The sequence below is a fragment of the Molothrus aeneus genome, chromosome 6, assembly GCF_037042795.1.
Source record: "Molothrus aeneus isolate 106 chromosome 6, BPBGC_Maene_1.0, whole genome shotgun sequence".
Lineage (NCBI taxonomy): Eukaryota > Metazoa > Chordata > Aves > Passeriformes > Icteridae > Molothrus > Molothrus aeneus.
This window is the reverse complement of record NC_089651.1, coordinates 28,662,389-28,684,546: the sequence shown is the minus strand read 5'-3', so window position 1 is coordinate 28,684,546 and position 22,158 is coordinate 28,662,389. Positions and strand designations below refer to the sequence as shown.

The following is a 22,158-nucleotide window of genomic DNA, read 5'->3' as shown; positions in this document are numbered from 1 at the left end:
CTGTGCTTTCTCCTTCTTCTTTACATGTGAGAAACAAATACAACCTGTGCCTCTAACCCTGTGTGTAGACAGCATGACCTTTAAGTTACTCATTTTGCAAAGGTGCTCCACTCAGTAAGGCATGAGTCGGTATGAGTTAAGCAGGCAAAACCACAGTAAACTTGTTTTATCTTGGATCAGTTCTGGTCCTTTGTTTTTAAACCCAAAACTTGGTTGTGTCATTTGTTTGGGTGAACTTCCCTGTTTGCCCTAAACTAGGAATTTCACTGCCCTCTCCTACACATTGCAGAATGTCCCTTTGAAGGGCCTTCTTGAAGAATCCATAAGCTTCCCAGGAGCTGCTGAAGAGCTGATCTCTGCCACGTGCCTCAGTTTTGAGCTGGAGTCCCTGGCCTCCCCTATTTAACACTGTCACATAATGCCTTTGGGCAAGAAGTCACAGTCCCTGAGACAGGATGTTGCTTGTCCTTCATGGACAGAGGGCAAGTATATCCCCCTGACACCTGCCAACAGGACTATCTGGGAAGGTAAAGGTCAGCTCAGGGCTTCTCTTCTTCCCAGTGTGGTGTCAAGATCTCACATTTCTGCAGGCTGGTTTTAAAGACATTCCAGAAACAGTCCCCTGACACTTTACACAAATCCCCTGCAGGTCACATCACCTAGACCTCACAGTGGGACAGACTGTAGCAGAAATTAAAGCATCTGTGCATGTGTGTAAAGGAATTCAGTTAAATTAAATACTGCTGAGATACTGCTAAGAAAACTGACAGGAGAATTTCACAGCAAAAAGCAAATACAACAGCCTTTATCAATGGCAAAATAGTGGGGGCAAGCTTGCTTAACTTGAGGGCGTCTGCTACTGTTTTCCTTTAATGTGAATTAAAATAGGGATCAAGAACTTCTAATTTAACTGTAGAAGCAGGAAAAGAAAGCCAGGGGGTGCTTACCCACTAATAGAGACAAACTAGAGAAAAGTTTAGAGGATTCAATCTCAGTAGGCTGTAATGGGAAGGAAGCATTCCCTCCTGAGAGAAGGAAAGCATCAGCCTCACACAACAAATTCTCATTGCCTGGAGTCCCACTAATAAGTCTTAATTTTCTGAAGGCTGTCTTCTCAGAACCAGAGTCTTAGGGTCAGTGTATGGTGTATGACAGCTATTGAATAAGATTTCAGACTCAAGTACCAAAATAATTTTGTTATTACCTTGGTCATTAATTGGCATAATCACAGCTGATATAAATAAAGCAAAGTCTGCTGATGCAGCAGACCTCCATGTCATGTAGCCAAAATTTAATTTAGGAAAATGAACATCCAAAACTGCAGTTCCTGTTGTCAGTTTGGGGGAATAGTGAGATATTCCAGTTACTGCCTACACCTGTACCATCCTGACTCTCAAGAGCTGAAGAGAGGTCAGTGAATCTGCAAAAATTCAATGTGGTCCTGAGTAATGGAAAACTGTAAGCTTGACGCACACAGACCTTCTCTGGATAGAGCACAGGTCAGCAGTTCAGGGAGATCAGCTTTTATTCGTGTCTTTGCTTTTGATCTGGTGGGTAATCCAGAAGGAAGAGAAGTCACTTTCTCTGTATTTTTTCCACATCTGCAAAATGGGAATATTGTCTCTCAATCTCCTTTGCAAAGTGCTATGAGATCTACTGAAGAAATACCAAACAAAAGAGCTAAGTATCAATAATAGCATTCCCCTCAAAATGACACAACCATGACTGTGTAGGTGATCAAATTAAAAAATTAGGTTGACAGTTTCGTCAAGTGCTGCATGGCAAAAAGGAAGGCCAACTAACAGTGCTAAACCTCAGCATGACATCCTTCAAGCAGAAAACCAACGCTCCCTTTTCTCCCCTATCACCATGACCGGATCTGCTGGAAGAAGCCAAGAGCCATCACAGTAGGCAAGTGAGCAAGGGGTTAGGGCCCAGGGTCTCTGTGTCCAACCCCCGTTAGACAGGAGGGGAAAAGGAGGGGAAAGGGATACTGACCTTCCTACCAAACAAGGGTGGCACAACACACAGGAGAAAGGGCAGCAGCACCAGCATGTGCTGTCTGCCCTGGGGCAACTGTTAACCAGCAGCCTTGGGGCACAGCACCAAAGTGACCTTGATGCAGACAGGACCACCTCTAGCCACCACATGCACACAAAGACATGCATTTCATGAGCCCCCTGCCAGAAAGTGTCTGAAGCCCCCAACAGGAGGATGATTTTTCACTGCACAGTGCCATGGCAGCCCTTTGGAAGACCAGCATTACCAAACTAAGCACATCCTGGGAGACAGCCCAAGGCTCACAGTGATTCATGGTGCAGACACAGCCATGCACACAGCAGCCTGTGGGATTCTCTGGGGAGAAGCAGACAAGGAGAGGCAACATGCAACTTGCACAACATCCTACCCAAATCCTGAAGGGAAGGAACAGTATCTCACTGCCTATTAAGTCCCCATATGTTTGTCTCCAGCAGTCTCTGTATAAAAGGAGTAGACAGCCCTTCTGATATCAAGCACTCTGCCTAACACACACATAGATAAGGGACTCTGGGTTTCCATATGCTACCAAAGTTTAGCCAAGCTGACTTGGAAAAGAGGCTTTGCAGCCCACTGAATACCAGTTCAACACCAAAGCATCTCTCAATAGCCAGTTCCTTCCTGAGCCACAGGCAACACTCTGCAAAGGCTATGGGCAAATAGCTGTAATTCTAGTAGCCTGCAAGTCCTGCAAGTAACTTAGCAAGCAACAAAGGCACCTACTAAGCCTTAAGTCAGTACAGCTGTTGCAAGTGACAGGGCCACAGAATCTCATTATTGTCTAGCATATCAGCTAGCCATTGGTAACTTGTGTATCTTTCCAAACATTCTAAAACAAGACATAGACAAATTTCCATAGGAATTTCAACAGTTTTAAACAGAAGAAACAATTTAAACAGAGAAAATTTAAATAAAATTTAATGACTTGATAGGAGCTCTCTTTCTAATGTAAAAAAAATCCTTTAAACCTCAATTCATTTTTTGCTTCTGGCTCTTAATGATTTCTTTATTGCTTAGACATGATAAAGCAGCAGGGTCAATCATTCTTCTACATTTTCATACCTTCAAGAACCTAACATTTATTTCCATACAAAATAATTTAAAATAGAAGTATTCAGTCATCTTGCCAAAAAAAAAAAAAAAAAAAAAAAAAAAGAAGCTTTTGGGTTTTTAGTCAGCAAGAGAGCTAGGATTCCACTTTAACTGCTTCGTTTATATCTGGCCCTCACTGTTCAGGAATTCAGAAATAAAAAATGTATCGAAAAGGAGGCAGCATAATCAAATATTTGAGATTTGATCAACTCCCTTCTCAACAGACGACAGCATTCAAGATTATATGGCTTGTTCACAGCTCTCCAACACTCAAACACACCCATACATACATACATACACACACACACACTCTCTGCATAGAACCGTATTTCAGTAATAGTGGCATTGTTTCAATACCCCTCGTCTCAGCCTGCATTCTTTTGTGCTCCCACCCAAAAGTGAGTAAGGAAACTTTGACTGTGTTAGTCTAGAAAGAACCACAGAGGCAATAAGCAAGACCCGCTGGCAGGACCCATTTCCCTCTTGCTCTGTAAAGCTCAAATCAACTCAGCTTTTTTTTGGTCCCATATATTTTAGGGAAAGCCTCTCAAAACCACCTGTGAGACTGTTTGTTTTGTCCTGTTACATCTAAGTGAAGGCCTCTTCTCCCTTTAGTTTAGTTTCCAGGGAAAGTCCTTATCCTTGGCCCTTGGGATCTGGTAGGTGGCAGCGCTTCTCCTACAGTTTGATCTCAGGGATGCTGTGTAATCCAATCCCCCCCCAACCGGATTAATTTAGCCATTGCTACACTTCAGGAGGCCAACCTACAAACTGCTTACAGATTGCCTGCTGCTGCACAATGTGAGTTTTTAAGTTCATGTGATGGAGAGCAAGCTGAGAGCATGAACTGAAGCTTTGCTCTCCTTCAGTTTACACAGACCAGTGCTTCTCTGTGGCTGCACTTCTGCAGATCCTCAGCATATGTGCATAGCCACGGCAAAACTCAGCACTGTCTTACGTGTTTGCAAGAGGCTGTTAAATAATTTGTCTCCTCTGTGAGTCAAAAAATCTTATCAAAGTGACTCCATGAGAAGACTGTGAAGGTTAAGGCAGTGAGGTAGGCATGCTGGTGTAGGAGTTTTACACCAGCATGGAAACTAGAGCCCAAATTCCAGTTTTCTTAGGCAAGGATCTAAACAGTAGACTGAAGTGGGGAGCATGTTAACTTCTCACTGCTTTCTCACTCCCTTTGTATTGCCTGATGACCATCTTAGTCTCCCTGCTGTCCTCTCTGTTCTGTACTGGGCTTGGTGGACTCCTGGTTCCCCCTTCAGTGTGCAGGGGATGTCAATACCTCGTGGTGGATCCCCCTCAGTGGCAAGGCATCTAAGAGGCAGACTCAAATATTTAGCCAGGCAATGCTCTGGCTATTTGGTGACCCAGTGTCTTCAGACAGCCTTGTACCAAGCAATTCTGTGACTCATACACTGCCCTCTGGGTCAGCAAAACTCTACCAAACACCCTATCCACCCATCTTCCCAAACTGGGCTGAGCAAACTGTTTGTTGGAATAGCAGCATTACGGGTCTGAAGTCCAAAATTCAGATTTAAATCACTTCAAATTTATTTGAAGCCTAAATAATAAGTATAATATCAAAATTATTTTTCTACATTCAGATTTAGAAAGCAGAGAAGGAAGAAAATATTAAACCCACCTACTACTGCTTCCAGCTTTCTACAGCTGCTACAACCTGGACCTCAAAGAGGAGCTGGCAAAATGCAGCAACTGACCTGTGTTCACTGAATTTAAAGGCCAAAGACTGATTACTGAAAACTACCTCCATGTTTCCAGACTAAATTTCCATTCCTATAATTCCTGGAGGTATGAATAAAGGAGTAAATAGGGAGTGAATAAAGATATGTGCTGGCTGATATTATCTCCCTCCCTGTTAGGCTTATTAGCTTGATTAAATGCTATGTTGAGCCACTACACTAATTCCAGCTTCAAAATAAATTAAAATCTGCTAGCCACATGATCTTCATGGCCACTGAGGCTAGTGGGCTTTGATGCAGAAGTGAAAGTCTCATTAATGCATCAGGTGTGGTCACCATTTTAAATACACTACAAATGTTCTGTCTATGCTCTAGGCCACTGCTGGGTCAAAAACTACAGTGTTAAGCAACTTACACATACTTGTTTTCTGGACTGCCTTTTTTTTATTGGAGTCTGTGCCACGAGGTTCTGCTGAAAACAATTTGTTTTAAGCCAAGTGAAGCAACTCTGTAGGTATGCTCTGACCTTCTGTCACACTTTTCAAAGACAAAAAGAAGTCTTCCATTAGCCAGCACATGAGAGAAAGGGAGTACAGCTCTGAGTACTCTCTGGTACCCCAGATCTGCTAGCCTTTCACTGATGGTCTTCTTCAAGCAAGGAAAGTCTCTGCTTCAAGACCTGGTTAAAGCAAAGTAGTACCCATCATATTTTAGGTAGCCTGCCCACAAGAGACTGTAACCACAAACATAACATTCTTCTTTGCTTTCTCCACAGAAATTAGCTTGTGGTTCAGTTAAGGAGACTGACCTGCATGGTTCATCTTCCCAAAAAGGCCAGATTAGGACAGCTGATCCCCTTCCAGCTCTGACACTGGCTGAAGCCAGCGAACAGGAGCTTCTCCTCCTCTAACAGGAAGAACATATAATCAAGCATCAAGACTGTGGATATTAGCTGGATTAAATGGTTTAGTGGGCTAAAACAGAAGGGCCTATCAAATTAGGACATCCCTACTTTGTAGAATTTAATATATTAACATCCTTCTGGGCACAGTATTGGGAGGTTTGGTACAAATATTTCCTTTCTCTGACGTCAGATGCAAGCCTGTACAATTCTTCCTGTGATAGGTCAAGTGATTAGGTTTTAACAAAAGGAACTAGGCACTTAGGAGTTTTAGCACCAGGCTCACACCTCTGTCCTTCTCCCTGCTCAACTAAGGGACTTTTCTCATTCCTCACTTCTGTTAACAACAGGTACTTAGAGCAATTAGACATTATCGCCTCTCTGGTCTTTATTACTTCCTAGCTTAGCATCAGCTACTTAGTATGCAATAAAAAAAAGCTGAATTAATAGGATGGGTGCTGCTTCCCTTCTTTATTCTGTATGAAAACACTGGGTCATGGAGCTACATGGGCAGGCTGTGATCTGTAATGCTTTAGACCATAATTGCCATTTGCCACAGTATTTTATAAGGGGGAAAAACCACAGGTAGCAAATGAACAGACATACAGCGATCATAGAGAAGGTGATGTAGGGCATACAGGTAGACTATAGAGTCATAAAGGCTGCAGGGATTTCAGGTTCAGCAGAATAGCTTTGCAGCTGTGCCTGTGCTGGGAATTAGCTGCCACACAGACCTGCCAGTTGCACAACCAGGCCTAGGGACGCAGGTATGAAGTATTGCTCGTGTGAAAATAAAACCCAAGGACTACTGAGCAGCTCTTGCATGCCTGGGAATAATTGTTATGAACCTTTAATCTAGGGATTGCAACAAAGTTCTGTGTTCCCTATGTTTGGTGTTCAAAAAGAGGCTTTCCCGTATTTGCCCAGCCAAGTAAAACCTCATCTTTTTCCTTCTCTCTCTACCTTAACTCTCCATTAACCCTTAGCTTTATTACAGGACCTCAGAGAATGATATATTTTCTTCCTATCCCTGATCCCCAGTATTTCTAAGCCTCAGTTTGTCATTCCCAAGAGGGAAGGGACAAGAGCTTTGAGCTCTTAAATCCTGCTGTCAGCTCTTGCCTGATAGAGGTAAGTAGGGAAACTGATAGAAAGCTGAAGAAAAGGAGCCTGTCCCTTGTCAGCATTCACCTGTAATGGACTCAAAATGTGGGGTTAAATACCATAACTAGACCCGAGAACAGAAATGAATGGGGTACTTACACAGTTTCATCATTCTTGAACTCCAACTCCCCGTAAGTGTCTTCAAAGTCTTCGCCACCTCCTTTCGCTGTCCCTTCTACTGTCCTAAATGGCACTATGACTGTACCCCGCGCACCTGATGTCCTTAGGACTTTGACTTCCATCACACCAATGCTCTCACTGACGTGTATAATGTCACACTCAAATGTGAAGATGCCAGCATGGTCATCATCCAGGATAGTCACTGTGGCCACACAAGGAGAAGCCAACATGGCCTTTGGGTATGGGGAGTTACTGAGCTCTGGAGGTTCCTCACTCTCCACCACACGGAGATTACTGAGCCGCACAAAGAAATGCTCATCTTCCTCAAAGATGTCATCATCAATAATTCCCACAGAGAACTCCTTCTGGGTCTCCCCAGATTTCAAGACAACAGTCCCCTCTGTGAACTCATAGTCAGCACCAGCATTGGCAGAGCCATCCTCTGTTTTATAGTCCACATAGATGGTCTTGGACATGTCCCCTCCTTTCCGCACCACTGTCAGGAGGACAGCACCACAGTTCTCAAGACACTGGTAGGAGCATGGGTCAAAATAAATTTTGGAGATGAATTCCTCGGGTTCTTCTGGCTGTACCTCATGCAAGCTAGTGGTTCTCTTGGCTTGCTCAGCTGCATGTTTTTTCAGAATATTGCCAGCTCCTGTCATCATTCTGGTTGCTTGAATGCGATAAAAGGCTCTGCTCTTCTGCTGATGAGACAAGGCGTAGTAGTTGGCCATCTCCACCAGCTGGTCCAAGTCCTTTTCTGGGTGCTTTTGCTTCAGGTCCTTTAGGATCCGGATCATCTCTTTGCGAGATTCATCTACCTCCTTCCCCTCCACAGTCACTAAGTTCCCATCTAGAAAGTGAGAGTTCATCATCTTGCCATCCATCTCAATTCCCTTAGGGTGATCACCTTCTGATTCTATGATAATGCCCCTGTGCTTATCAGTACGGTACTTTTTGTGCATATACTTGTAGAAAAGCAGACGTCTATCTGCTATCCAAGCCAGAACGACACAAAGTGGAAAGAAAAACAGCGTGAGCAGGCCTTCCCAAACCTGAACCACACCTGGAGAGAAGACAGCAAGGATCATGTACAACCAGATGTAAGCAAAGATGCTCCATGCAGCTGTGACAAAGAAAACCCTCAGGTGTTTTATCTTCCTCGTTTCCCCATCAGGGATCACATAGACACAGATGGCAATGATGATAAACATATTGAAAGCAGCGCTGCCAACAATTGTAGATGGCCCTAGGTCTCCAGCTATGAATCCATGCCCACACACTTCTATCAGAGACAAGAGGATCTCAGGAGCAGAGGAGCCCAGAGCCATGAGGGTCAAGTTGGAAACAGTTTCATTCCAAATCCGAATCGTGGTTGTTGTGGTCTCTCCATTGGGTTTCTTAATTGTTATTTCTTTCTCCTGTGATGTAATGACTTCTATAGATGCCATGAAACGATCTGCAATGATGGAGACTCCAAGGAACATGTAGATCAGCGCTACAAAGTATACGATAACACGGGCAATTTTGTCCCCAAGGGATGGGTTTTCTGGGTACCATATTGGCAGGATAACACCCTCCTTGCAGTCAAAAGATCCTGAACACGAGCTGTTTTGTACTGTACTGGTTGAGTCTCCCGTCAGGCCAGCATCCACCTGCAAACCATGCAAAAACAGCACAAAAGTAACCAGCCCAAAATGGAGGAAGGCCGAGGTGACAGGCTGCAAGCTTAACCACGCCATACACAAGATGCAGCTTCCACTGTGTAGATCCAAAAAGGCCAAGAACCTGAAACAAACAAAACAGAGAGGGGGGAGGGAAGCATGAGAGAGAAGGAAGATGCAACATTTACCCAAACGCACTTCAGTATCTCACCACTGAAGAGTACTGGTAGAGATGTATGGGCTGTCTCTCTCCCACTTTGAAGAAGGTATTTAGCAGGGACTCTAACAAACTGCAGCATTTACATGCCCTGCAGATCAACTGCTAGAAAAGTAATTCAAAGGAAAAGTGTGTGTGTGTGTGTGTGTATATATATATATATATATATAAGCTCATTCCTGACCTACATCATGTGCAACAGGAGAACTTAACGCTCAGCTACCACTCACCTAGTGATGCCATGGTGATCCCCAGCGCACAGCATTTCAACTCAGCACAAGCTGTCAAACCTAAGGACCCCCCTGACTCAGAACCCAGGGAATACAACAAGTCAAGCAGTCTCTAGCAACACAAAAAGTACTACTTAAGACCAGTAACCAATCTCCAAATGAAGTCCATTTGTAGGATGTGATTCAGTCATAAATCATGGAGTACCTTTGTGACAAAATCATCCCCACAAACAGCCCCTCCTAACAGGCTGCAGAGTCTGCAGAAGAGTCTTATGGCTCCCCCAAGCTCTGATGCACAGGTGGTCCATGTTAGAAGCTAAAGGTATCAACTCAGAAATAGGGCAGAAGACTCATGCTCAGCAAAGTGCCAAAGGCCATTTATCACTAGCCTCTCCTTTGCCATCTGGACAGTCACATTTTACATCAATAATCATGCTTTTAAATGGCCACAGAAACCTACAAAAATGCCACATTTAGGAAAAGTTGTGCTCATGAAACTCAGAAGACAGAGCAAAATGCATATACCCACTAACATTCCCTCTGCATCCCTAAGAAATTGATGTATTTTCAAATATCTTCTAAAATGAAAGTAATCTCTAACCTAAAATACCATACAAAAACAATGGAGCTGATCGATGTAGCACATAGATTTGGCATATCACTGCCCAACAATACCTTCTACTACTTACAGACTACATTGCTGTAGGGCTTGCACCATTTAAAATTGGATTCTGAACCCTTCACATTATCATGGATCATGCTATTCTCCTTCCTTCATAACGGGCCTCTGGAAGAATTTGATCTCAAGCTTAACTGACAAATCACATTTGTGAGTCCAGACACAGGCAAGTACCTCACAGGAAACATCAACCTTAACAGTGGCATTATCTACAGCACTTGGAAGGTTCAAAAGCCTTAACTCCCACTAACTTTCATTGAGGTTTGTATTGCCAAATGAGCAGGTCTGGGATTCATTTCCCTTACTGTAACTATCAAATCTTGAGCAGCAAGTCAAACCAAGTCTCTCGGGCTCCCTTTGTAGTCAGAGGAGAGACTCATTTCCAGGGAGCGATCCTTCCCGTCCCACCCTGTGCTGACCCAAAAGATGTATTTAGGATCTACATCTCCAGAAGGGATTATGTCCCTTCACATCTCTCTCTGTTGTCTCATGAGGGTGCCCAGTCAGGCAGTTTATAGCAAGATGCCTGAACTTCAGATGATAGCAGTTCCAAGAGATTAACTAGCTCCTGAACACTTGAGGAGATCCACCCTCCTCTCTGAACTGTAAATATTCCAGACAACATTATTGTGTTATCAGCAGTAATAAATGCATCTCAAATGCCTATTTTATCATCATATTGTGTTGCTTGCCTATTTCCAAAAGCAGGTGCAATCTTCCCAATATCAACAAAAAACATTTTCAACTTTCAGATAAAAATCTATAAAGACAGCAAAACAGGAGGGAAAGCGTGAACACAGACTGCAAATGAACAAAACTGCTCCTGACAAAGCACAGCAGAGGGAAGAGAATTGATTATGCAGTATCAGGATCACAAATCCATATCTGACACCCTTGATATTAAAAAACAATACAGTTCTTCATGCTGTGTGGACTAATTCAGAAAAGTGTAATTCTCCCATGTTCGCCTACATACCCTCCCACTCCAATGCCTACTTACCTATCCTCTGGTATCCCACAGCCCTGGTGCCTGATTGAGCTCCCAGGGATGAGAAGAACATCAGCCCCAGTGAGGACTGCTAGACAGCCCCAGCCCCAGCCTTGAAATCTCACTAAAACACCCTACTGCCTGCATAGCTCAGGGTCACAGCGAGGACTGAACTGCCCAGGAAATACAACTCAGATTCAGTTTGATGCTCCATTTTCTCCTCCTTCCCTCTCTGCACAGTACTTGCCTAGATTTTGGGCTGCAGGGTGTTAGGAAACTCCTGAGAAAGGGCCAGTGAACATGTGCGGGCCAGTGACTGTGAGCAAGCCCAAGATCTCTGGGCTGCCAGGTGGATGTGTGCACACAACAGCAAAGATGACGCATTCCAGGTGCCTCTGACGCAAGGTGCACACAGAGACCAGCTGCACAAGCACAGCAGCTCCAAAAACACCCCAGGCACATCAGATCATCCTTTTCCATACTGCAGCTGCTGGCAGGTATCCACCAACCTCTTGACACTTTCAGCTCCCAGCTCCTACTTAACTGTACCACATCCAGTAGGTGCTGTGTCTTCCAAGATCAGCCATGTAGAAATGGCTGACAGAAAGACAGGAGTACTTTCAAAAACATATACGTGACTCAACCACCTAAATTTGGTTTCAAACATTATTTAGGAGTCTAAGTATCACTTAAATTCAGAGCCTTGTCTAGGAATAGTGCAATGAGTAAATGCCCTCTGAAATAAATCACTCCTACCATCAACCTCCTTCTCTATGGGACAAACAACTTCTGTAATTAACACTGTCTACCTTCTGTAATGCCATGATGGTTTCTATTGCTAGGCACTCCTCGACACACTCCAGGACCTTGCCAGTTCTGCTTAAATTTTTAATTTGATTTTAAGCAGAGGGTAATTTTACCATTATTTATCAAACTAATAGTATGTTATCTCAAAGACAATCTCTGCCAGGGCAGCCTCTGTTTATGTGTTAGGATCTCCAAACTCAGGCTATGTGTTGCAGACTAAAATCTCAGAATTTGGGAACATTTTTCTTCACTGATTTTCATTTGCTTTGACATCGAGTAGAGGTCACAATCATTTTTCTAAAATGAAACGATAATGACCTGATCCTGCAATTCTTTGCCACAGATAAAACTTCCCAGTGGGATCAACAGGAACTTTGCTCACAGCCATGCTGTCTAATAAGATCTTAATATATGTTCATTAACAGGAAAAACAGCAACCTAACCAAACTGAAAAATACAGTGAAGCATTCTTATGGTCACCCCCCTATTGAGAACTGCTGCAAAAATGCTTTATAACAGAATAAAAGCATTAAATTTTAAAACTGGTCTTAAGAAAACATTGAGGTAATGCTTTGACATTCAGGTGACAGAGGACAGAAGAGTTAAAAATCACTCTCTAGCTTCAGGTCAACAAGGTTGCTTACACAAGGTGCAAGTTCTCCCTAAAGCATAGCTACTAAACTCAGTCCAAAAACCAGAGGAGGGAATTCCTGGCCTGCCTGGAGTGCAGCAGACACTCCCCACTCCTCCTCTAAGCAGTGGCATTGATCTCAGCAGGGCTGACTATAACAGGAGCCAACCTTTAGCATGAGACTTGCTCTGAGCACCAGGCCTCCAGGTGGCCTTGCAGCACAATCCTGAGACACTCCTAGGCACTCAGGAGTCGTCATGGTGTCACCCCTCTGACACCAGTGCAACAAAAAACATCCACATCTGGCACAGAGAGGTGTCATTCCAGCACTGTCACTGCCCTGGCCCTACAAGATGCAAACAGCAGGAGGCTGCAGCAACAGTAGAAAGTTAGTTGGTACTGGGTGATCACAAGGATCATAATTTCCACCATCTCTTTGCTATCAGACATAATTTTCTCCCACAAGTCTCTGCTTCCAAATTGAATACATGCAAATGAGGGCACTGGTAGTGAAGGGACCAGAAAGTGCCCCCTGTATGGTAGGGTAAGTTCAAAGCAATCAATCAATGCAAAAGAGAGACAAAGTGCTGTGAGCATCACTGCATCAGGATGAGCAAGCATTCAACAGCAAGGCTCTGGGAAAACACATAATAGTTATTTTAGTGGAAGGAACTCCTTCTACAAGAGTTGACAATGGCCACATCATCTATAAATGCATAAATAGAACCCATAAATAAAATGATGAGTCTTGAAATCCTTCTGAAGACAGTCTAGAGGGTAGTATGGACCACACTTATCACAATTAAGGTCTCTTCCAACCCAAACCACTTTATGGTTCTATGAGATAAATTCTATGATATTTTATAATAGCTGAGTTTCAGAAGACTGATGGTTTGTCTCCTGTGGATTTGTATTTGGCATAAAGCTGGCAAGGGTATACTGATACCTTATAATTTAGCTTTTTGTATACAACTTCTTTCATGAATCTAAAGGTAATGATATTTTCAAAAGGAATCATTTACAAGAAATAAAATCAAGAGGCAACATAACACAGTGATGGCTGATATGTAACCTCTACATACCAAGTTCCTATATCACTGCTCATTAAACACAAAACCAAAGGCAACCCCCTAAGTCCCTATTAATTTCTTATTTAGGCAAAATGCCCCTTAAACCATCAAAAAAGCCTTTGGATTTGACCTGGAAATAAGATTAAGTCTTCTGGCACCTCCCGCTCCTTCTCCTCTTCCTCCCACCTCCCAGACAAATGAGACATGGGAGTACATCTGTGACTAGCCAGAAAAGGCAGCTGATTAGATCTCAGCATGGGGTGAGCCCCACTCAGGCGTGGGTGCTGCACTGGAGCCAGGCAGAGATGGCTCAAGGTGCACTTAGCAAGCATTTGTCCCAGCACAGAGCAGATACAGCACTGCTATCAGCATCATCTCACAGCCCCGCTCCAAAGCTGAGTGAGACAGAAATAAGGCGCAGCTTAATAACATGACTTCACATTCCTCAGTTCCAAAGCACATAAAAGCTTTTTGATTGAAGATACAGGGGTTTTCACAACCATGAACTAAAATTGAAATTATAGCCTTTTTGCCAAAGAACACAAATGACTGACTTTTTGCAGAGGAGGTATTGTACCTACTGCACGGTCCTCCCTCCTCCAGCATAAAAGCATGGCAAAATATTTAATACAAAACAAAGCCTATTTTTCAATTTTCTCCATTGAAATGCTATTGAGCCCCTTGCTCATCACTACAAGAATAGTATCCAGAATGCAAGTTAAGATTTACCTGAAAGCCAAAGGCCACAACAGTGTAATCAGATTCATTTTGTCTGACAAGTACAAATTTCCAACACAGACCAGGCCTTAAACTGTCAGACTAATGGCACATGCCTGCCTATCTGAAATGAGCACAACCAAGGACCCCAAACTGACTTTACACAGATTATGACACAGCAAAGAGGTAGTTTACCTCTGTACTATTGTACCAGCTAGGTTTTATGAGGGAAACAGCACAATAACTCATGTCTAGACCTTGACAGATCCCCACAGTTTGGCTCCATGGAAAAGTTATTGCAGAGAGCTGTAGGTGCTTGTTGCTTTGCACTTCACAGTAAACATGCCAAAGCCCAGAACTAGCTGCCTATGGATTAATCCCCTTGGTATGTGTCAAAAGCAGCCTTTCTTTTTGCTCAAGATGGTGCAAAAAAAAAAAAGCTACCATAAAAAAAGCTACCAGCTCTCTTAGCAAGTCTTTAATATTTACAAGCTGGTGTCCCTTCTAATTTGAGCAATACCCACCATTCTAGCATGGTAAATGGGTGTAAATTGACATAACAACTGAAGTCTACTAATTCCTTATAGAAATGCTGCAGTGATGAGATCCAGTTCATTTGGTGATCCCAGGGGCTGGTCCAAGCAGAGCACAAGTCTGTGTACAGCTAGGAGCAACCTCCAAACACTCAACTTGCCCTAGGGAACTAGTCCACACTGTTTTTTCTGTAGTTTAGTATCCATGATGCTCCTGGAAAAGCAGGGGCATAAACAGCTAACCCATAAAGATGCCTGTACTTAATTGTCCCTTTCCAATACCCCACTGACTGCACTTGACTGGCCAGGCATTTTATTTCCTTGCTCACACCTGACCTAAAGAACATCTGTATAGGACAGACAGATATATGGGTAGCGGAGCTGCAACACAGCTCTGTACACAGACATGCACAGGAGCTGGCAGACACTGCAGGAAGCCTCCAGTGGGCAGCCACAGCCACACTTTAAAAGCCATCCTTATTGATGGTGTGTGGTAGTGCAGCCTCCTTTGAGGCCACGATGGGTTCGCTCTTCTGCTCCCCATACACATCCATGTCTGAGATTCCTCAGCCTGGTAAAGAGTAAGAGTTGCTCTTTTTTCCCCCAGAACCATAGCCTCTTTTACATTCAAACCCCAAAACCTAGTATTTAGGCTGACATACAGATTAGTAGTGGGCATGCTCCTGCTGAAAAGGCAGCATTATCTGCTCAGATATAGATGAGGGCTTTTTCTTTTCATGAATATTACACAAATCTCACTGTTGTTTTTCCAGGACTTTCAAGCAGGCAATTCACACAGGAGGTGGCAGGGATCTCTGGAGGCCATCTACTTCAACCCCCTGGCTCAAATAGGGCCACCTAGAGCCAATTGCCCAGGACCACATACAGCTGGCTTTTGAATACATTCAAAACATACTAAAAAATACATTTGAGGATATTCAAACACAACCTCTCTGGTCAGCCTGTGCCTGTGCTCATGCTCAGTCACCCACATAGTAAGAGACTAAGAAGCACAGCTATGGGGTCCAGGTCTGCTTGTGGCCACCACATCCTGCTGTTACTGCACAGGGACCCAGAGCAAACTCATCCTGTGTACAAACTGCACCTGGAGCTCACTGCAGTGCCTTAGTGACAATCACATGTGCATTTGGCAAAAAGTCAGTGTTGTGGCCTTTCAGAAGACACTGGGAAGCCTCCATTGCACATTTAGAGGCTGACCTTCAAGGATCAGTCTTTTCAACATTTCTAAACACAGTTAAAGCCTTTAGGTGCTTGTATCCCCTTATAGGTGAACTCCCCGTTCTTCCCAGTGACTGAATGGCCCCAAAATGAGAGGGAAGGTTCAGTCTCCAGACTCTTTTGCTCATGATGTGAAAGGCCCAGTGAAGATGCTGAAAATCTTCCCTTTTAGGTTTAGGAGGCTGAGGGAAATAAAGAAGTGGAGTTACTTGGTCACCCACTTGGTGGTCCCCCTGCCTCTTCCATGGACTGCAGCTTAAGGAGACAAAACATGGAGCACCTGACAACACATGGGGTTGCACCAGACACTGGTTCCTCTGCTGCAGCCTTCGAGGCACTGGTTTCCATCACACTGTCTTGCTAGTTTATAAAGAGTAGTGAAGACCATTTGGGGAACAGTAGGGGAAGGGGAAAATCATTTCAGCAGTGTGAGGAAAACTTCTTGTCAGTGAAAGACATTTTATGTACTGCCCGTGGCAGCACACAGGGTGTGTTATTTACTGCTCCTGCTTCATAGACATATTATACTGCTGGTTCAGGTGCCACCATCAAAGTGCAACTTATCACCTAGTGACTCACAGCATCCTACAGATGACAACAGCAATTCTGACATTTCTTTAGCATTCTGGTGACAGATCTGCAACTGTTACAATTAAAGACTCTAGGATTTGTTGTCAACAAGCAGAAGTGCATTTGTGCCTCAAAGCCCATAGCTATTTGCACAGAGAGGCAGGCTAAATGGTAGATAAGGAGAGAAGAGGTGTTGTAGTCACATTTCATCTTTAGATCCAGACTTTGTCAAGAAAAACACAAGTTTTCTGACAGAAAACCTATTTGAGACAAACAAAAATCACATGATGTGCTGGATTTGGTGCAACAAGTAGGGAGGTAGGGAGCCCTTAGCTCCCATCCTCTGGAAGAGCCTGTTTATTTCTTAACTTATTCTTAGAGGAAAAATAAAAACAAAATTTATTACTTTTTTGGTCTATATGCAGCAAAAAAAAAGTTTTTGCCAAAAATGCCATATCACAAAGAGGAGAAATTATAAGCCCTCCACAAGTCTGTTCAGAAGGGCCTGTTCCTGGCTCAGCAAGAAAGAAAACATTAAAAAGGTGAATGGAGGCAGAAGCAGCAAATGGTGAAGTGGGAGACTGGGCAGAAAACCGGGAGGGGAGAGGAGAAGGTTACACTTCAGAAAGCATCTTTACTACTGCAGCAAAAACAAGTGGTTGTTGTCATATTAGAAAAGCCCTCAGCCTAATTAGCACAGATTTCATTTATTTCACAGTTAGCTAGACCAGAGACAGAAGAGTTGCCCGGTCCATGCCTCAGGGACTTCCACTGCCTTGCTCCCCTTGTGACCATTATTTCCTAGTACTTTGTCCAGCTGAGTTTTAAATTATCCAAGTGATGGCATCTCCACAACTTCCCATAGAGACTCCGCCATGATGTAATTTATCTTGGAGGCTTTAGCCATCTTCCTTATATTTAGGATGAAATTAAGAAAATTTATACTGCTAGTTCTCATTATCATGTCCTTGGAGCACTCTCAACCATTCTCCTCCCTGTCTGAGATTTACATGCTACAGATACTTGTAAATAGCTCTTCTCCTCCACAGCTTTTCTTTGGCCAAAGCACACAAATTTATTTTAATCTTTATAAATTAGCCCAGGCTGCCCTATAATCATTTATCTTCATCTCCTCTTGATTCTCCATCTTCAAGGCAGTCAGAAGCAGACAGCTATCTTGGAGAGCCATAGTTCAGTGCCTGCTCCCACCAAAAACGACAGCAGATCTGCCCTCTTTGGAGCAGGAAAGACACGCCTGGGCAGTGAACACTTGCCTCTCAGCTCTGCTGTACAGCAGGTTTTCACGAGATACTGGACTCGCTATGAAGGTTAAATCAAGACTGATGCACAGAGACCCACTGTGTTGCTCACTTTTTAAAACCTCTCCACCTGTTTGCTGTGCACCCCCAGCACGGTGGGGCTGGCACAAGGAGCACAGTGCTGACTGCCATGTGCAGAATGAAAGCAGAGATTTCCAGAGTTTCAACCAGAAAGTCAAGGTCTCCAGCTGAGATGTGGGAAATACACTGTAACACGCCCACTGCTTCTGCAGATCTGAGCACAGCAGGAGGCATGAAAAATGCACTGAGCTATGGGTTATCCTCAAAATACCTCCCACTTCACTTGGGAGGTGCCAAAACCTGTAAATTCACCCAGTTTGAATACAGTTATCAAATAAGATTTCACACAGCACCTTCACCCTTTTACTGCCATATATCCCCATGTCTCTCTTATTGACAAATTAGATATCTTAATCTGTTGTTTTTTCAGCTGCTAATTCTGCAACTGCTTTAAAAAAATAAGCCCTCGCATCCACGATGATTAATTCATTCTTCATAAGTCTGGGCTGTTTATTGCTCTTTGTTCACTAGCTGTTTACAGATTCTCTTTTAATACTAGCTCTGTTATTTGCTAGGGACTCAAGTCATATTTACCATATGGTAATTGCAGAGATGACATGGACAACAAACAGTGGAAGCTGAGCCACTACGGCAATTACAGTAAGTGGCAGCAGTCTCCAAGCTATCTGCTGCCCCACCTCCATTTCTTCTCTCCCCACCCTCTGATGGCTTTCCCTATGGGCTGTATAAAGCCATATGCCACTCTGATCTCTACAGCAAAGACAGGCAGAAATTTGTTCTTCACTACAGAATTACCAGACAGGTTGATTCACCTTTTTCCTTTCAGTTTGTGTTCCAACTGCAGGTCTGCCCTCGCTGGCTGGCTGCCCCGTTCTGTCCTGCCAAGGGCAGGTAATCTGAAATATTGTCTGGAGCTAGACACCCTCAATCCTTCTTTCTCACTATTACAGCCTCACTACCTTCCTCCTCTGCCTCCTCCATGGTTTGAATGTGCCTTAGATATTCCCCCAAAGGAGTTGCAAAGGACCACATTTCAAAGGGTGGTTAGAAGCTTAACAGAGCAGCTTTTAACCCACTTGGACACCTGGAACCCACTGAAATCAAAGATTTTCCACTGCACACCTAAGCATGATTTAAAATTCCTGCAGAAAATCAAACAGATGACTATGAGAGACTACTGCAGTTTTCTCCAAAGAAAGACATGAGGTTATTTCTTGATTCTTACCAAGAGCATCAGGCAGATTCCATACCCAGATGTCATAGGGCTAAGCCAGGTAAATACATGACTCGATCCATTAAGAAGATTCAAAAAAATCAAGATTACCTATATTGCCAGCTTGGGGGCAGTGCATACAACAAAGCATTTTGTTTGTAAAGGATGAGACTTCTCCCCTGTGGTTTCCAACATGTCTGCAATGATACTCTCCCATTCCCAGCAGTCAGCAAGTCCTAACTTAGATACCAGTGCAGAACATTTGAAAACTAGATGCAGGATATCATGTATCAGAAGAACTTTTAGCAACATATATAATAATCATACTACTGTTTATCTCCAAAGTGAAGAAATAGCATTTTCCTGGTATTCAGAGGACTTACTTTCACCAGCTTCCTCCCCTTGACCCTCCCCTCTAAAAGCCTGTTTTTACACAAAGTCATCTTAAAAACCAGAACTATCCAGCCTAGTCAATTTGCATACCATCAGAGGGGGGCTGGCAAGAGAGAAGAGAGACAAAGTACTTAGGACCAGATTTTCTCTGGCATAAATCAGCATAGGTCCAGTGAGCCCAAGTCAGCAGAGCCAGCTTACTCTATTGAAGGAGATGCCTTAGGAACTTTGGCAACATTTCATACAACAGAAACCGTCAAAAGGAAAACTTAATCTATTTCTTCTTCACAACCCACATCACACACAGCAGCTGGGGCGCATCTTCCTACTTCCCCCATACAACTATATTCCTGTCCATCCTGCCCTGATTCCTCCTTCCTCCCAATATTCCATGCTGGCCCCAAATCTGCCACAACTAGTCCTGCCAACAGGAGCAGCAGCTGAGTCATGGGAGATGACCACTTCAGCTAAATGCACTGAAACCAGACGAGAGAAGGAGAATATTCTCCTTCTCTCCACAATCCCAGACTGCAGCACACAAGGCTTAGAGTCTCTCCCCTCCACCATGTGCCCACTGTCACCTTGGATCAGCACGTGAAGTGCCTCATCCTGAAGGTAAAATGACAGGAGTCACTAGCTTAATGCATGTGCTTGGATAACATACTCATCCCATGCAGCACTCACTGTACAATCTATTTAAGCCACCAGGGCAAAAAGAGAGGACAGCTTCTATCCTGCCACTGAGGGGCACAGCTTCCATTATGGATCCTAGTAGTCCCATATCTCCATCAGTTTTACTCAGGAGTTTGAGTACCCTTCAGCGACAGCAAAAAATATTTTTTCATCCTTTTCTGTGAAGAGAAAAATCAAACTAAGATGCATTTAACTTGCTTTCAAGTCCAAATCTCTCCTAAGACCCTACTACAGCAAAAAAACTGCAGGGTCCCGCTCTTGCTGCAAGTTTCAGTGAAGGACTGACTTGAGTAACAGCTGAGGCAGGAATACACATCCAGTTTTCACACCCTTCTCAAGACTCACTCCCTACCCCTCCTGCCTCAGCCCAGAAAGCCTCTCGTGCCCAGCCATATGTCTGTGGTGGTGCTCTGAACCCAGCTCATCCTGATGTTGCTGATGACAGGAACTCCTGTCATCTGTCACAAATCACAGGCAAATGCTTTGCCAAAACAGAAGCAACAGTCCTCCAACACCAGCAAGTGAGGAACAATGGATAGGAAGAATGTTATCCCAGGCAGAGCCACCATTAGTGTTGCATTCAGGTCAGAGACATGAACAGGTAAAAGAACAAGCACAAAACATCTTTGACAAAATGATGGTCACTTTTCAAGACAAAGCCTTGAAACAAATCCATTTTGCAGTGGGAGTTCAGCGAGCAGACAAATGAATAAAATGGGTTCTCAATGAATTTGAGGCCTGTATCAAAACAAATCTTCACTCTACAGACATAGAAACATTTCTGGATCTTCCCCCTGACGCCTCCTCCCACAGCACCCTTGTGGTCTTTTCCGAACCCGCTTACCAAGACCACTCTTCATCTGGGTTGACTGCACCAAGCCCACCATACCTAGTAGCTGTTGGCTCCCATACAGATACTTGCAAATTATTACCAGACCACCTCTTCATATTTTCTTTTCAACAGTAATTAGATGAGGTTTCTGGAATACTGCACAACCCAACATAGCTCCCACGTCCCCTCCCTCAGCCTTCGGTGGAAATTAACTTTGGTCCAAAGGATAGAGGTGGTCAACCAAGGCAAAAGAAGCTTAAACCTGGGAAGCTAGAAGGCATGGAGTTTTTGAGGGAAGTCAGGAGTTGGGGCATTTACTGAGAACAATGAAGAAATCTATATATTTAAGAAGGAAAAGCAGAGGCAGGAAAAGGCCACAGCTGGGGGCAGGAGGGGTGTTTGTGACTCACTAGGATGCACAAACAGCAAAGAGATGGATCTAGACAGGCAGCAGGCAAGCTAGCAGATTTTTGGGAGTGACATAGGTGCACCAAGTGCAGCAGAGCATCTTCTCACCTTCAGTCTCCTGGTGTGATTCCCCAGAGGAAAGGCAGCTCCATCATGCTCTGAAGGTTAAGCTGTGCCTTCTGCCTGGCACAAGAGCACATTGCAGCCAATGGGTAAAACTGCCTACCTACTTAAAAGCAAACCCCAACACTGCCAGGAGGGACAGGCTTTATTTTTAGCTGGGACACCAGCAGGGTCACTGCTGGTGCTGCATTTCCTCATGGAAGCCAGGGTTTCATGAAGTGTGCTGTGTGTGCAGGGTCACTGCGGGGAAAACATCTGTCAGGTCAGCTTTGGGAAGATGGATTATTTAAGTTAAGAGAAGAGGAAACATTTACTAGAAGAAGTGAACCTGAAACTACTCTGGAAGGTTAAAACGAAAGGAAAAAATTCGGCTTAAAAAGTCAGTGTGGGTGGTAATTTGTGTGAGGCCATTGTCTAGTCCACCCATCTCCAAAATTCTCAAATGGGAGAATATCCAATCATGGCTAACTCCAGCAGCATTCCCCCTGCTTGCCTCCTATGACACAAGCTTTGAAAGGCTCATTCTTGTCTAGGCACTGCCAGAGCAAAAGCAGCAGCATTAAGCATGATAAGTCATTATCCCTCATCAGAATCCTTCACAAAGGAAAAGTACACAGACACCCACCTTCCCTCACACTTTGAAGACAGCAACACTGAGAGCTCCACCTCACTCTGGTCCCTGGGTCCTCACACAGAGCCCTGTTAGCACCGAGGCCAGCAGCCTCCCCAGGACTCTCACACTAGCCAAGAGAGAGTCCACA

The 22,158-nt window shown here is 44.0% G+C and overlaps 1 protein-coding gene across 5 annotated transcripts in view; it reads right to left on the bottom strand.

The window, feature by feature from the left end:
- Positions 1-22,158, bottom strand: part of SLC8A3 (solute carrier family 8 member A3) — a 114,388-nt gene that overhangs the window by 85,452 nt on the left and 6,778 nt on the right. For all 5 annotated transcript variants that reach the window (XM_066551173.1, XM_066551174.1, XM_066551176.1 and 2 more), the window contains exon 2: positions 7,006-8,817. In XM_066551173.1, the coding sequence (XP_066407270.1) occupies positions 7,006-8,771 (1,766 nt within the window). In that variant the 5' untranslated portion in view covers positions 8,772-8,817. The remainder of the gene's footprint in view (positions 1-7,005; positions 8,818-22,158) is intronic.